Source organism: Apostichopus japonicus, chromosome 4 (genome assembly GCF_037975245.1).
Source record: "Apostichopus japonicus isolate 1M-3 chromosome 4, ASM3797524v1, whole genome shotgun sequence".
Classification (NCBI taxonomy): Eukaryota; Metazoa; Echinodermata; class Holothuroidea; order Aspidochirotida; family Stichopodidae; genus Apostichopus; species Apostichopus japonicus.
Genome location: NC_092564.1, coordinates 25226635 through 25244750, shown reverse-complemented (window position 1 = coordinate 25244750; position 18116 = coordinate 25226635). Strand labels below are relative to the sequence as shown.

Genomic DNA, 18116 nt, shown 5'->3' with positions numbered 1-18116 from the left:
GAAACTTCAATGATGGTATTTGTCAGGGGCGTCAGTCCCAATTGAAAAGTTGGGGGACATAAATGGCTGAACATGGGCAACACTGAAGGAGTGTGCGCGTAGCGCACACCGTCGTCGCCTTGGCGTAAAGCCTTTACCGGGTGGGTCCAGGGGCCCGCCTTAGGGCAGCCTGATGGGGTCCAGGGACGAAGCGCGGTGGGGTGCAGGGGGCGGACTCACATCTAGAAATCTTCAAGCATGCTTCTGTTTGGTCTCTGAATTGATATGTCAGTCATAAATATATTTTTTAAAAAGTCAAAATAGTGCTGAAATTTTTCCTTTCGTCCTGGCAGTATTTGGCTTGAACAAAATTGACTTAGAGTTTGACCCATGGTCCAGACGACAAGGTACGTTATTAATTTCATACTGTTAATAATAACAGTAGTAACGTGATAGGCTAAGCCTGTTAACTCTTATAAGTACTACTACTATTGTAGTTTATCTCTGTAATTAGGACTAAACTCATACGTCTTGTTCCTTGAAGTATTTATTACACAATAAAAAATTGGGGGTAACAATGGACAAGTTTTGTGCGTTATATACACACAAGCATATCATACTATGCTATTCTATAGTTAAGATTAATTATTCTCGCCTAATTTTTGCATTTTAGCATTCTATAAGCTATCTGCGGGCATAGACTATAGGCCTATGCAATAATGTGTGAACCGTAACCAACTTAGCCTACGCCAACTTTTTTTGACATAGCTTCCCACAGCCTCATAAATGATCAATTCCATGTATTACTGTTCTGTTATATGTTAGCATATTCGCTTTTAAAATCAGCATATTTGGTTAACTTTGCCACTGGCAATCGTGTGCTTTCAAATGCTTAGGCTACTCACAGCCTATATAAATTGGAAGTTCCTGAAAATGTAAGATATGACCTACGCAGTAGGATCATAACCCTAACCCGACACCAAATGTAAAAAAAATGACATACATAAGACAAACTAAACACAGATGTAGTTACCAACTCCTACACCCTTATGAGGCTTATGAGTATAGGAATGAAGAAATGTTCCTTACTTTCATCAACATAATAACGTCTACTTTTCGTGTTGAAAAACAAGTCGTATTGACTACTTATTTGTCTAATCTGTCGTTTGCACGACCAGCCCGTGGCTATTGAAATATTTCTAAGAACATTTCAGATATAACTAAAGAAAAATTGCACCACGTATATTGATATTAATTTGCATTGTTTATTTGTGAATTTTATCAAGTAATATTTGAAATGAACCATACTTTTAAATATGCACACCGGAGGGCTAACAAGGAGATCACCTGTCGTTATAGATATTTCTCGTTAATTCGCAATTTCAAATCTAACACAATTATATTTTTGATCATTATCTACATACACCTATATTTAACATCAAACAATGAGATTACTATGAAAGGTCATTGAAAAGTGCAAAAGTTTAAGGTTCAAAAAATGTACACTCTCCTTCACTGTAAACTCAATATTATTTAAATATGTAAATATAGCCAGGGTTAAGAACTCCGTATTTGGAAACATTTGGTCCATATTACCTTATTATATAAAGCAAAAGAAATGACAACGACAGCAAACAAGAGACATACCCTGAGGTCGATAATTATCTTATTTGTAAATGAAATACAACATGAGGGGCTCATTCTACTGTGTTGTTGCCTTTTGTTGAGATTGTCCTAATGTTGATTCATTTCAACTTTTTTTCATTTCAACTTTTTTTTCATTTCAACATTTCAACAAAGTTTATTCATTTCAACTTTTTTTTTAAAGTTTCTAATGGCGAAATTGCATATACCTCCTGTAACTACAGGGATACTGAGCAATACAAAGAACAGCGGCAAGTTATCAGCGTACGAAAAGATAGTAGGCTCTGTTAGTTGTTGAACCTGATAACAGTCGCGTAATTAGTCTCTATACCTACTAGGGAACATACCCTCGATTACCGAAAACCACTTTAAATGTTTGGCAATAAAATGAAATTTACGTCGAACCTACTGACTGAGATCTCTCTCAAACTTATATTTCCAATTTTATCTATTATAAAGATAAAACATAAGGTGTGAGTGTGACTAGAATTCATGAGTTACCGTTAACTTAAGGTAAGTTAACACGTCACAACACATCACGTAATGCTATATATGGAAAATGGGCAGGTACGATGTTGAATATTGCTGAGTCCTTTTCGCCCGTCGTTCTATAGCCTTCTTATTGCAACTGATGTGCCTACATTAATACCGAGCATTAGTGTAAGCCATTGGGTATACATGACGGTAATTGCTATACATTCATGGCTGACAAATATCTCTATCCCATCAAAGTGTACTTAATTGCGAGTACCATGTTCCGAGTACAAGTAAACGAATGTGACTCAGTGCTAGTCTGAGCGAGATTAATTTGTCTACAATTAAGTACTTCAACAGAGCTTGTTTTATTTAAATGGGATGTGCTGAAGATCGCGCACTCCTCACGAATTTGGGAACATTCTCCTACTATGCTCAAGATAGTTATAGGTGTGTGTGCTGTTTGCATTTTGTTGTGTGATTTCAATGGATCTCCTGATGTATAGGCTATATAACGGTACGATGTTTCAACAATTTCTGTCAATTTAGTTACCGTCCCATCGAGGGGTATGTTAATCAAACATATAAGACTAATTCAAGCATGGACTGAGTTGTTGAATGATAAGGGGGGAAATTATTTGATTTTAAAATTTAAAAAAAAATCTCACACTCGCACGTCTCAAAAGGCCTGCTTCAGTAAGACAATGAAGTAAACAACTTCGACAACATATCAACATAGCCTTGAAATTTTATTACAGTTACTATTCGTTTATGAACTGCCTGAGATGAAAACTACGGTAATGAAAATAAATGCCTGTTCAGATATATCTGGAGGCTACAATCATTCTACTTGACTATATAAAGCCTCGTAGCTATATGAACAAATGCACCTGTCGACAAGTTTACAGTGTAAATGATCCATTTATTAATTGCGGGGAATGGTTACTGTTAAGATGTGATGATTATTAGGCTGTCATTAATATAATGTGATCGATCGGTTTTCTTTAGTAATGGTTTCAGACCGCAGGCAAGTGACGTCATAAAGAGAGTCGTTCATACGCAAACTCTGTAAACCCATGCACGCGCACTTAGTTTGCTGCAAAGTTGTGAAAGTGCAAACTGCACTTGTTCTCTGATATCTGCAAAGTAACGCTAGTTTAGAGAGCGACCATTTACTAAGAAAAGAGCAGGACTAACGAGAGGAATGATTGATAACTTTATGTCATCTCCCAGGCACGGATCCAGGAGATATGATGGTTAGGCAGCACAACCTTGCTAGTAGTCCTAAATATATAACCTAAATATGCATCAGAATGCACCATTCCACGCTTAAAATTTTAATTTATTCTGTGGGTGGGAACTCCCCCCCCCCCCAACCATATGTGAAGTTGGCTTCAACGAACCCATAGCCAACCCTTCCTTTTTAAAATCCATAATCTGCCACTGCATGTAGATATTATGTAAAAAAAAGGTAACTTAAATTGATACTTCTGCATATATTCGGGATCGGAGGCGATGTATTACGAGCATAATCATATACTTTAACCAAAATAAATCCGTACAATAACTTCGTATATTTTCATAAATATTATGAATCTGAGATCTGAGATATGAATATATCTCAGATCACTCAAGGCTTGACAAGGAAAGAACACGCACCGGCCTGCAGCTTAAAGTATTTTGACTTCAAAGGTAATAACGTAGTGACGTCCCACATTTCGAGCAAGAATTGTTTTTCCAATGACAGAAATATGGCAAAAAATTTCCAGTCAATGAAAATCCAGAGAAGTAAATAAATGGCATATAACTTTTATCAATAATTCATGTATAGAAAATGTATTAAAGGCACGAGTTGCTCTTTATAGCGAAATAATGAGATGCAAGATGAAACGAATAATGGCAACATTTTACTATTATATAATGTTCATAATTAATGACCCAACAAAAGGCAGAAAGCAGATTTTGAAAAATTAAATCGCTGGATTGCCATCTTCTCTAATTGATTTAGTGTTTGCTTTACAATCAGTATAAATGCCACGTCTGGGCATTTTTTAAAGCATAGTCTATCGTGGCCTCGGGCATATTTTTAAACAGGAAAGATAAAAGCGAATGGTTTTCGGAGTCAAGCCTGAGAAAGTGATTAATAACGTCAGAAGTCATTGGATCACAGCAATGCTATTAATTTATATATCACCTGCTGCTACATATTCACGGTTAGGTAATACAATTTTGTATTACTGCATTTCTTTAGTTTTAATTTATTCAAACTTATTGATTTATTTACGAAAGTAAAGAGTCGTACCCAAATACATGCCTTAGGGCTGTAGTTACAACAAGATAAGTATAGTGTCGATATTTTATTTATTATCTCGCTCAACTTAGGAGATAATAAATTGTCTTTAAATAAATCAAAACTAAAAACAAATTGACAACTTATTCGCTTGGAAACTCGCGAATGAAGTTTCTTTCTCTTCACAATATTTTGAATTTTAAATCACCTGCTTTTTCTCAAATCTTCATTCCTTAAAAAACTTTCAACTTTGTTACACGTCTCCTCTTTAAATTAGTGTTAATGGTAATAGTTTACGACAAACGTTTCGGTTAGCATACATGTTTGAATAACATAAAACAGCGAGAATGCACAAGAAACCAACAGAGAGCGATAAGAACATATAGGGATAGATATCACTGGCAACAAGCGATAAAATGACTTCTTTCGCCTCTGCTACCGACTTCGTGGATAAATTTGTTATGATCTAAAACCAAGAGATACTGAACCTATTTTTTCTTGAAATATTTGTAGACGATTGTTGCTTTTTTTATTTCAAGCATTGGTTCTTTGCCAAGTGTTTAATTTTGAAAGCGGAGTTGAATATTTCTTTAAAGATGTGTTCGGCTTTCACGCCTCTCGTTCTAAGCCGACCGAGGATTAATATCGGGAACGGTTCTGCTCTTTCTCTACCAATGACGTCATCAAGCTCATATCCGCCAATTGTTTTACCGACACCCCAAGGTACATATCACTCTGATATTTGGCAGAGAGAAGCACCAGAGTCAGTAGCACCGATTAGATTCTCAAACAAGCTAGAGGATTACAATCCACTTGTAGCCGGACGAATCCCTGCAGCCAATTTCTGTGTCCCGGGGAAACTGCGAGATTTGCTGGAAACATCGTTCGTATTCGGGCCACCTCGCGCCAGTGTTAGTAAGTATAAGAACATCTACCATAAAAAAAAATAACATTATGCGTAGCATAACATAAAATATGTTTAGGATGTTATCTTGGTGATAACATTAAGATGGGTAGGAAACTATGAAACTGTAAGGAGGGAGGGAGGGTTACTGGGCTATTCACTGGAGAGAAGACTAGTTTGTGGATCCGAACTTGGCCTAGATGGGACATTGGACTTTCTGACTATTTAATCTCCAAATGTATACCTTTTGTAATATGTGCGAATGTCAGTGTTGCATATTTTTGTCCAAATTGAGGGGGGGGGGGGGTCGAAATGAGACTATTTTGAGGTACTGTATATGAAACAACAAATCGATCATTTCATTCCTTGCACTGGTTGTGATAATGCTAAGAATCCAACATAATGATTTAGCACTGCCGTGGAGTGAAATCCTAGTTGATAAAGTGAGGGGCAGACACATACTCCTTCCCCTTTATGTCTCTCTGTGTATGTGTTTGGGCGGAGGAGAGGGAGGGGGGGAGGCGAGGTGGCCACAGTCCCTACGCCTATAACATACATAACGTAAATGAAAGCTTATTTCTAAAACAGGTTTTTAGTTAACTTTGGCATATTTTCAACAAGATTCAATACTAGGCTCTTATACCAACGCAGTTCGTTACTATAGTCAATTTATATTTCATGTTTTTAAAAGAAGTAATGAACTTCAGTATTAACATTACAGAAAAGAAAGCGTCTGGGCGACGAATATTTTCCACAATGGAAAATATCCAGCATTCAATCTGATTTTGAGTATCACTCGGAATAATGGCTTGACAATTTTGTAGGAAATCAGCAGCAAATTAATACAAATTTATTACGAAAACAGCATTTTTCCAGCAATAGGTCATCCTTGAATACTTGGAAAGTTTTCTCATTCATAGACTGACATTGTGCTCATAATATTGTTTAATTAAGGTTAGGTTTAGGGTGTATGGTAATATTCGAAACACTGTTTAATTTTGTAAAAACGCTAAGTTCTAAGGGAGGGCGGGCGGGTGGGTTGAAATACACTAAATATAAGTAATATTTTACCCCTTATTTAGTATTAATTATACCGTGAAGCCTGCATGCATGGGCAAGATTATAGCTTATAATTATTAAGTTTGACAACACTTTTAGTGTATGGTGAATTTAATATAAAGTATTGTTGTGAGAGTAAAGAAAGTGCATGTATGCAAGAAGCTTAGACAAATTCGATTGTATTTTACCCACTTAAATCAGATTATTAAATTCGGAATAGTTACACATCTCACAAGGTTATCTATTTCCTACACTATAGTTGTACGATGCAGACGGTAATTACAATATTATACAGTTTAAGTTGATTTTAATGCGAAATCTCCCTGAAATTCTAACTCAGTGGCTCATTAGTCAAAAAATTTAGGAGAAATATAATGGACTTCATTTCAGAGATTGTAACATCTTAATTCAACTCTCTCATTAACCTCTCAATAACCTCTTAAGTTTGGTAGATTGAATATTAAATCTAAAGTGATTAAATTTCAGTGTAATTCATATCGTATTAGTGTAATATATATATCACATTGCTGAGGGTAAATTAAGAGAACTTATATTTTTTTTAGTGATGGAAACTTCGGTTAGCAAAAACTTGTCCCATGCCCCCCTGATCATTATGTGTTTAGTTTTTAACCTTAATTGATATACGTTTTGGAAGCAAAGTACTGAATCATTTGAAATAATAGAGTGAAAGCGTTCCTTTAACATATTTGTCCTCTGAAACTTATTTTAGCAATAACACTAACAATATATCTAACGGATATGCTGCCCTCAGCCAACTGGGCGTCACACCGTACCAAACCATAACCCCTAAGTATATAGCTATCCATCTCAGAAACAAAAGCACTCCACTTTGAGAACAAAATTAAACCTTGAAATAACTGAACGATACGTGGTTTATAGTTTGAGTACTACAGTGTCTGTGTACAACTTAAACGCTGGAATAGAGGAAATTGATGTATGTTATACCAGACATTGGAATAATTAAAAATAAAAATTGCCAAAAAAATTAAAACCGAAATTTCCTTCCCTATAGTGTTGAAAAGACGAAAACGATTGGCTAATAGCCGTCGAAAACGAACGACGTTTTCAGTGGAGCAGACGACATCTCTCGAAGAGGAGTATGAGCGCGCCATCTATGTCTCTAGGAGCAAGAGGTTGACGCTAGCTAGAGAACTCGATCTGACGGAGCGACAGATCAAGATCTGGTTCCAAAATCGTCGGGCAAAAGATAAAAGGATTGAGAAAGCTCGCCAGGATCATATACTAGGGTAAGTTTTGAATATTTGCTATGATGAATTTGTTGCGTTCGATAATATTAATGAAAGCCATTAAAGATAGAACAAACTGACATTGACAAAGGTACTATATATGGTTACCGGGATCCAACATGGCAGATTCTGGCAAGATCATTCGTTCTTTCTTTCTGTGAACAATACATATACCACGGCCCGACAATTTATCATTTTTGAAAACAGTAATACTTGCTGTTCCCCACCCATTCCTAGAAAACATGGGGTCGTTGAATGCAATTCCTATATAGAGGGGTATGGGGTCCTTCCCCAGAAGTTTAGACGTCAAAAAATGAGGCCTATAGGTCTAAACGCTATGTTGTGCGATAGATACTTTATAATTTGAAAGGAAAAAATATCCCCGACTGAAGGTTTGCCCTTCCCCCGAGTTACGATGGGGGGGGGGGGGTTGGGGTGGGAGCGGAGTATTCAGTATATCCTATGGCGGTGTGTCCTTTTTAAGCGACCCACCCAGCGGCAACCACGATGGACACGTCCAAACGGCACTATACAATACAAGCACCTTTAAAACTAATCCACTGCAGTAATACCTTTTATAAACATCAACAGGTCATGTTGTTTTGAGGAATCAATGTTGACTGTACTGACTATTTTTCTGAATATTTCCTTTCACATCATATCATTATAACCTCTATAAATGAGTTCATGAAACAGCTGATTAGCGTTATAAGGTAAAATAAAATCATGTATTATATAATGGTTTGCTGTCTCCCTCCACAGGCCTAGAGATTTTCACAGGTTTGGTCTCCCTCATCAACATCTTTCCTGCTTACGACCCAGCTCCTTACGGTCATACAACACTGCTGTGGAGCATAATCACCTAGCTACGTCACTCTGCCCTATCTGTTCATTAAATCGAGCCGACATAGCGCCCTCGGTTTAACTGCTTTCGAATTCCTCAGTCAACCAGCACTGTGCTGTGTGGCATGCATGGACAAATCCTTCATACAGCTATACAACTGAGTTGATACAGCGCCCTCCCTTTGAATATATTCGTTGTGACCGGGTTCTTTTTTGGTAAACTGAGTATAACGTGAACATTTACGAACTATATTTTTGGTGACGTTCCGAACATTACGGATTTATCTTGGTTAAAGCAGCTGGTCATGTTAGTTGCATAACGTCTCTTAATCCCACCGCGCGAATATATAAGTGCAAATTAAAATTGTAGCTTAGTATCTAGAAAGATGTGTCACTTTGCGAAGCTTTAACAATATAGCCTATATAGGACTGCAAGAGATTTATTGTGTATGTACTAACTATGAACATATAGTATGGAGTGGGTTAAACATTAGTTTTTCCGGGCGAGGGGGGGGGGGCGTAAACCAAAGTGGTGATATTTGTGGGAAGGACTTGAGAGTTGAATGATTCTGTCAAGGAAACTGGACATGAAGGAAGTTGAAATTGTAAATTAAAGATACTGAGTGTATAGGTATACACATAGAGTATACACATAGTAATAGACTTAAGTACAAACGGTTATGTCGAATCCAGATAATGACGTCATAATTAAGGAATCCAAGCCATTATTTCATCCTGATATTACCGGTTCCCCCACCCCACCCATCACAAGTTTTCGTTAGCTTACTGAAAGTCCTGTGTGTGTGTATGTATGAATATCCATGGAGTAAGATGCCGCAATGTACAAAGCTTCCTCTCTTCGAGAGCTATATGCCTTGTCTGTTAAGTTAATTAAGCAGCGTGCGTGTGTGTAGGGTCAAAATACTTTATCTCGGTCAGACATCTTAACCGGCCTTATGTATTTGTCTTTGATTTCTTGTATTCGTTGTTACACAATATGATACCGTATATTTACTCTACCCGTATATATACCTCCGTAAAGTCTATCATATCGTTCTGTGCGGTCCATACTATACAGTTTCCTACTAACGAGTTAATGACTAATGAGTAACATGATGCATCCGTACTTAATTGTTTTCAAAAGTACTTAGTGAGTTTTGTAGATGTTATCAATAGGAAAGGTGTTTAGCGAGTGATTAACCGTTTTACTAAGCTTCTTAAGTTCACTCATTAGCCTCCCCATCTGGTGAGTTAATCCCTTTCTGACAGATCATTATTAACGGATTTTGATTAAAAAAAAGAAGAATGTAAACGACTACTTATTGCCAGATGTGTTGTTTCTTTTTCTTTAATTTGATATCAAAGTCCATTTTTATGTTGCCAAACGCACTTTATCTGCCCCGCTACTGTATAGCATAGAGTTAGAGAGAGTAAAGCGGTTAAGTTACGGCAAGATATTATACCGAGCAATGTACTACAAATCCTCGATTTTCAAAAAAAAAAGGGGGGGACCAGAGCTACTGTTGTGAGGGGAAGAGAAGGAGGAGTAGGCATTCAAGCAGGGAGAAGATGGGGGGGTGGGGGGCTGATTCGATTTAGAGCCAAGCCCAATATATAGACATATTACCTGATTTATTTAGCTGCTTATTTATTTTGCTGAATTCTTTGGAGGGATTTCCCACTCCGCATCTACCCTTCTCTAGCCTGAATAAACTTTATGTTCATATCATTTAATGCATCTCTCCAGAGAGAGTGAGGTATTAAACATTCGCTTACACAATGAATTGAATGTTACCAATTACCTGTTGGAGTACTGTAAGGAAGTAAGTATAGGCCTAACCATCCAAGCTTTGAAGGCTTTTTATTTTTATTTGTGACAAAGATCCATGTATACATTTTCATCCTGAACATCTTAACTTTAAAAACCTTTACACAAACCTTTGCTTTAGTCTATTAAGCGAATGTCTGTCGACAAAGCAAACTTACTACTTTATAGGCATCATATTTCTAAATGTATATCTCCAATCAAACTGAAACAAACAGTTTTTGCTGAGATGTTTACTACAATCAAATTTAAATGAACGACCGATGCAGATCTGTTGTTTACTGTAAGGAAAGAAATGTAATTGTTGTGCATAATTAAAAACTTTCCATAATTTCCGAACACTTTTGTCCACTATTTTGTTTTTAAATCTTGTAGCCATTTGAAGTATTTTGAGGCGATATATCACGATTATCATACATTTTATATCAGATGCTCAATGATATGGATATTGGATGATGTTAGATTCTGAAATCAAAACTTGCGTAAACAGTATCGTAATTACCGTACCTGGCTTTTGTAAAACTATTACAGAAAGTCGTGTCATCCAACATATTGTTTTCTAATCAGAATATTTCTCTCAGAAATATATAATCAGTCAGAAGGGGTTGGGTGGGGGGTGGGGCAATGTTAGAGGGTAGGAGTCAATAGGGGGGAAAGTCCTGGGTATTTTCATGATAAATATACTTTCGAAACTTTTTTAATGGTTACCATTTACTATTGATAGTTGATATTATTCGAACGTTTTTCCTTCATTAAGGTAAGTCGCATTGTGTATATAAATATAGCCGAGGTCCTAAAAGTATGATTTTCTCAGTGAGATTGTATCTTATAGATTTATCGGTATGAATATGCATATAGTATGAAAACAAAACGAAAGTCTTCATCTCATAATGGTACTCACTGCGCTTTTTGTTCTATGATATCGTGAGTTAAAATAAAATAAAACAAACATCTTCTTGCAAACTAAACACGTTTTCAAGGATGTGAGTTTGAAAACATAAAAAGCAAAAACCAACAACAACAACAACAACAACGGGTGTGTTTTACATTCAGACTGAGGCCCAACTGTTTTCTTTTCTTTTTCACTTTTCAAACCCACCTTTACCCCATAACCTTAACAATAGAATTCTTATGAGGACATGGTGATTCTGCTCAAATGACGTCTGAGGACTTGGAATTCCTTTGTTCCAGTCCTCAGTCAGAATACAATACAAATGCATGCATACATATACACACGTCACAATCACGTAATGTGCGTTGTTTATATACTTATACATCTCACTTTCCTGACAACGAGAAGAGAATGAGACATATTACTATGTGTTTTGTCTTTGATACATTGAAGGAGATATCTCACATTGAACTTTACACGAATTTCTCAATTTCTTAGTTTCTACATCCGCGGATACAACTTTCGTCATCACGACAAATGATTACGTTTATAATAAATAAGTCACATAAGAGCCTTTTAATGTATACCATCAATCAATCAAGTCACAATGATTGTTCGCAACAATACATTGCTAAATTATATGAGGAGCCAAAATAAGTATATATGTAACCCATACAAAATGAAACAAATACAAATAAAGCATATTTGACTATATGCATGTAGGTTATAAAATATAAAGTCTAATTAAGTTCACAGCATGTGGTATACATTTGCGATCATTTGAAGCCATATTGTAAAACTTTCAGACTTAAATTTCACTACTTTTTTTGTCAGTAGGCCCTATGCCTCATTGTCCAGTTTATTCCTGCACCATCCATCATTGCTACATTTTCAAATGAAATATAAGTAAAAAAAAACATTTAAATCAAACGAGCCTTTTCTTCCGAAACAGCGGGAAATAATCATTGTTTCGAAATCGAAAGAAAGAGATACATTTCTATGATGGATAGAGGAACTAATCGGTGACAGAGAAAGGGAACTAATGCTGGTCGGAGAATACAGAAAAACAAAAGAAATTTAATTTTTGTAAGATTTTTAATAGGTACGAGCGGATTTGGATCACTTACCAGAACTTCACAAATAAGAGTCGTTTAATATACAGGGTACCGGAAAGTGGGTATTGTAAAGCATCAACCAGTATTGAAACAGTATTGAAACGTATATTTTATCTAATTTATAAAGTCTTAATATATATACAACATTTTCGTTTTAGCACAAAAAGGGTTATCAAAAGCACTTTTCAATTGGTATATATATATATATATATATATATATATATATATATAAGTGTGTATGTATACACACATATATATATATATATATACACACTTATATATATATATATAAGTGTGTATGTATATATATATATATATAACATTAGACTAGGTTCGATAACCTTGGATGCACTGAAACTTATGTAGACATTAATTCATTTTATTGAGTGGGGCGTAACTATAACCACTTCCCGCAACATTGGGTCTTTAGAACACAATTACGCTTATTGCATTGACAATATTACACGTGAAAACCAGAAGATGAAAACCTTTTTCAAGCCCTGAACACATAAACACGCACTGGACACGTAAATGCAATATATGACGCCTGTTATATAAACATGCATCATCCACTGGTCAGTGGAAACAACTCATTTGTCCGAGGGTCTTTATACGTAGAAGGGGATCACTTCGTTTCTATTGTAGTGACTAGTACCCTTAGCCTTTCCCCTCCCCTGAGGTGTTGCTACTCATATTGGTCCTATATGGTCCCTTTTCCAAAAGCAAACATTTATGAAATCTTTAACTACTATAGACGAGAATCGCTTAGACCTCCCTCTTCAACTTTAAAATATTACCCTCCATATTAATATAGGTCGAAAGCTTAACTTTGTATTGGAAAACCCATAAAGTTAGAAATAATAACTCACATAAAACATCGTGGAATACCTCGAGAGGTTCGAGGATGCAATAAAGCGTAACAAGAGTAGTTACAAGATTCATTTTATGGGGGAGATCAATCTTCAAATTTCGCAAAGAAACCAACACTTATCTAAACTACCAGTGAACCCTTGACATAGACCTACATCTTATAGAATCTGCCTATATATTTGTTCTTTTTATTCTGGTATGAATTTTTCGACTTTATTCCTATTTTTTATTTACTTTGGCATTCATTGTGGTACATATTAGAATTTGCATATTTAATTTATAGTCATAAAGTTAATCTTATCAAAAACAGTACGTGACGTCTCGAACGTATGGGAAATGCAGCCTTTATCATTTTATGATTATTCATATTGTATCAACTGCCAGACGCTATTGAATCACGTGTCACATTTGCATTTAGCCAAAATCTAACTTTAGATTCTATTGAAATGAGGAACCAAGAGGACATGATAAACTGATATGGATATATATGTAAGTTAGCATTGGTATCTGCATATACCTATAGAATGAGTTACATACTTATAAAATAACAGGAAACTAAACGGGGTTCTTTTTACACCACGGTAAAAATGCCACATAACTGATGATACTTTCGAAGAATAAGCCGCGCGCGCATGCTCTTTGGTTTTACTCTCCCCCTTATAGATTTACTTTTGTGTTGTACTTGATACAATCCGGTGCATGGTGGAATGATCTAACATGACCGTTTGAAGAAAAAACCAGATTAAACAACAAGTTATGCTCGAGTTTACCGAAATAGAAAAGGAATTCAAAGGTTTGTAAATAGAACCAAAACAACAGTCTATTTCGTGACACACAGAAATTCGAATTTGGGATAAAAGGTTAATATTCCTCTTAATTGGAGCAATCAAACTGATTTTAACAACATAGTCATGATTGAGGCGTATACCGGTATCATTGTTATAGTCTAATGACACTACATGGCTTGGTCATAATGTATGCAAGTACAGCCTGCAGCCCTCGTGTGTGAGTATTCTAGTAATATCATAGCGAACTCAAGATGCAAGCTTTCGTCAAAAGCCGAATTGTGTCAAGGAGGGGGGAGGAGGGGGCTAACGGTGGAGAGATGGTGAACTGACAATTTAATTTAACTTTAACATCAACTATACCGAAGGGAGGTGGAAATCACACCTGCAAGGTGGCATTGTTTCAGTGATGCTATTGTTCATTCAGCCTTTCGAATACACACGCCTGCACTTCCCCATTTCCTTCTCTCCCCCCCCCCCTTCTCCCTCTCGTCGCATCGTTTGGCTACTTGAAAGATGCCAAAAAAAGCAAAACCGTTTTCATATAAGTTACAGAAATGTATCAGTAGAATCAACACTAAAATGGAATGCATTTTTCAAGTTCTTTGGGTGGAATGGTTCACAACGGGCACTTATATAATGAATCGTTGGCAATGCTATAATCTACCTTTTATAGGAAAAGAATATAAATTTCGCCAGGATGCTTAGATTAAATTCCTCTTTTTTTCATTCAAAAACATATTTACCCCTGTACTATCCCCAAAAACAAATACCGTAGTACGGGGATGCACACAAAACAACGTAGTTTCGTATTGCTCACAACAAATCATGACTATAGCATAGCCTAAGTTATTTTTATAATTTGGCGTTTCATTCCCCTGTAGAAAACAATTTATTTTAGTGAACACTGCACTTCAAACCAATTCTTACTCACAATTACCATTTAAATGTTGTTCGTCGAATGAAAGCGGCTGATCAATTTAGTTTAGCACACAGCTCATTATAATCATCACGTTTTCATCTAGAAACAACACAAACTTCGATGGAAAAAAACGTAAGATCCTTGGTATACACAAATAACATTGTATTCAAGTATTATATGTTACTTTTATGCACATAAAACACAAAACGTTTGTGGCCTCAACTACTTTTTTATTATTATAGTGTATTACAAATTGTCAAGGACGAATGCTGATGAATGTTATCCAAGTATAACATCTGTGCTTCGTGTGAAGTTAAAAGAACATGTTCTGGTATAGTTATTAGAATTTATAAAACAATTTACTGCCTGCCCTCAGGAGCCAACATTAATATAGTCAATTTAGGTTTAAAGGAGCATTTCAGAGATAACGTTTTATTGTTATAAGTTGAATATCATTAAAACCCGGACTATAGCTAAAAAGCAATGTTAGTAGCCCTCATATTTTGTTGTTGTTCTTGGACTGTGAAATATCCAGAATAATATTTATCATAAAGGTGAATATGTACATACAAATATAAACCAATTATGGCCGACATCCTTGCATGCGTGCACTCAAACTTTGATATTACTTAGTATAGTGCCAACTGCACCCTTGATCACCCTTAGAAAATTTAAAATATTATCTGAACTAGTCCTACTTCATGGTAGACTATAGTTATAAGTGAAGAGCCAATAAAAATCATTGAAACGGGTAAACGTATAGACCAGAACACAGTCTACTTATTGTTGCTGAAATGTGGAATGCTTTTGTTCCTGTATAGTATGTGGGGTGCCAACTATCCTGGGTTGGTATATCGTTTGTATGTATATCCAAACGGAGAGGCGTAATAAAGTATTCAAGCACTGCCTCGATTCGAAGGAAACATGACGGGTCGGTTTGCTCAACGCGTGTAAATATTTCGCAGACGAGAATAAAATTGGTAAAGTGTTTAACGAAGGGGTATTTAAGTACAGTTAAAACCCACTTAAAGCAATATGACTTGAGTGTTCAAGGGTTCAAAGACCCCCCATCTTAAAACGGAGTGACAACAATCGAGTGGTGTCGTAAACGCGTATCATAAACTGTAAATATACAATAAACAGGAGAATAAACGTGTACAGTGTCAACAACAGGTGATGTACAATTATGTTTACTTATCATGAAAATTGAATTCTTTGACAAACTCAATTTTATGCCTATATCACTATCAGTGTATACACTGGTATATAAAACAGATTTTGGTTACAAATTATCTGTATGTAGAGAGCATTCAATTGAGGGAGTATGACAAAGTCATGCAAAGTTATTTATAATATAATATAGCACCGGTAGATATATATTTTGTTATGGCCATTATATACTACGTATCGTTGATATTACCCTGAGCGGTGTGATATACATGGTTCCGTTATGTGTTTCACAAAGGGGAGACTGAGGAGGTGCTACTGCTACGTATGTGCTAACTCAAGAGTTTCGCGGGTTCCTTCGGTTTGACCAAACCCCAGACAATAAAAAGTCAATATTTGATCTTGGTTCGTTCTTTATATCAAACAAGATTGCGAGAAGTTTCGAACTTGAGTATATACATGTCAGTGTTTCCTATAGTAGATGAAGCACTATATACACTACACACCCCTCCCTTCCCCACCCATGTATAACAAAGGTATTGTAATATAGCCTAATGGCAATGGTACTACATTACATGATCGGGTTACAGCACATGGCTTTACTTGATGGGAATACTTAAGTTAGAAAGTTAATAAGTTATGTGTATGTATGTTTGTGTGTTTGTATGTGTGTAGATAATAGCATGTATGTATGTGTACCAGAGTGTTTATGTGTGTTTGCACGTATATGTATGTATAACTTCAAAATACTCCGATACACCTTACCCCTTACACCCGTAGAAAGAGTTCGAGCAGGGGGACTAATGTTGTCCGTCCCTGGGAGGGGTCGAAGTTGAGGGTTTCCCCTCCCCCGTTGAGAAATGTTTTTTGGGTATATAGGGATTTAGATCCAATATGGTGCAATCATTTCCATCATCTTAACTAAATTTCTGCAGTACAAGATTTCATTTGTTAGTTTGTGTGTGTTATTGTAGGCCATTTGGAACAAAGTGAATTTTATTTCTTGGGGTGGGGGACCGGCGTCGCCCATTCCCCCCCCCCCCTTCCCGATGGCTACTGCATTGAACACGGCAAACAGTCTTCGTGAATCCGATTCCAATGATAACATCCAACCAGTTTCTTATACCCATGATGAAACGTATGTATGTAATTCTTCTAGTCACTGTTTTCTTTTCTTTTTTAAACTAGTACTTCATTCAATCCAGTTGATAACTGTTTCTGCTACCTGAATGCAAATCTTGAGTAAAAAAAATAAAATAATAATTTACGCTATTTTTCCCCATTCGATATAAAAGTTTATCCTTCAATAGCCTGCCTATTACGCGTGTGCAACTTATTCACATCTGTCTAAAATAATGACAAGCGTCACTTCATTTTGATATGAACCAATGGGACCTTGATGATATTATGAGCTCTATTTATAAACATAGATCTCTTAAGATAGATTTAATCATCTCAGCATATACAACATTTTTCCCTTCATGTTGCTATACCGCTATCTTTTTTTTCTAAAACCTAATTAATTTATTTTTGCCGCTAAATCAATCTACTTTTGTATCTTTCTTTCTTTGATACTTTGATCACATTCTCAACTCATCTCTTCATCCTTTCTCTTTCTCTTTACTCATTTCATAAAATAATCACTCACATACTGATAGCTGTTATCATTCAATAAAGTAATTAAAGTTCATTTTTTTCTTTATCATTTGTTAACTTTTTACCAAACACTTTTTTTCTTTCATAAAATGTTTTTTTTTTATAACTTCACCTCACCACCACCACATGACCTTTGTTGTGCTGCTCATTTCATCTTTTCACAATATTTAATAAATGCCCTTCTGTTTCACATTTACATCTTCCTTGTCATATTTCTTTTATATAACATATCTTTGCTAACACTCTCTTTTGTGTACATATATTCATATATATATACATGACAGGAAGCGGCGCACTTAATAAAAAACTTTTTTTTTTCTTCTATTCTTCCCTTCGTATTAACTTGGCAATTCCCTTTACGGATCGATCGGTTGGTTCAAACCCTTATCATCAGTGGCAGTCAACATATAATTAAATAGCCTA

At 35.9% G+C, this 18116-nt stretch overlaps 2 protein-coding genes across 2 annotated transcripts in view; one reads left to right on the top strand and one right to left on the bottom strand.

Moving 5' to 3' along the window:
• The window catches only part of LOC139966916 (uncharacterized), a 151081-nt gene that overhangs the window by 84207 nt on the left and 48758 nt on the right, over positions 1–18116 (bottom strand). The window lies entirely within an intron of this gene.
• Positions 4812–8743, top strand: LOC139966029 (uncharacterized). Its single transcript, XM_071968668.1, has 3 exons — positions 4812–5302; positions 7384–7618; positions 8381–8743. Exons 1-3 carry the CDS (start codon positions 4984–4986, stop codon positions 8541–8543), a joined length of 717 nt encoding a protein of 238 aa, XP_071824769.1. The 5' UTR covers positions 4812–4983; the 3' UTR covers positions 8544–8743.

Coding starts and splice junctions, on each gene's coding strand:
- LOC139966029 (XM_071968668.1), top strand. CDS start 4,984: ATGTGTTCGGCTTTCACGCCTCTCGTTCTAAGCCGACCGAGGATTAAT. Junction 5,303..7,383: donor GCCACCTCGCGCCAGTGTTA/GTAAGTATAAGA, acceptor CCTTCCCTATAG/TGTTGAAAAGACGAAAACGA. Junction 7,619..8,380: donor CGCCAGGATCATATACTAGG/GTAAGTTTTGAA, acceptor CTCCCTCCACAG/GCCTAGAGATTTTCACAGGT.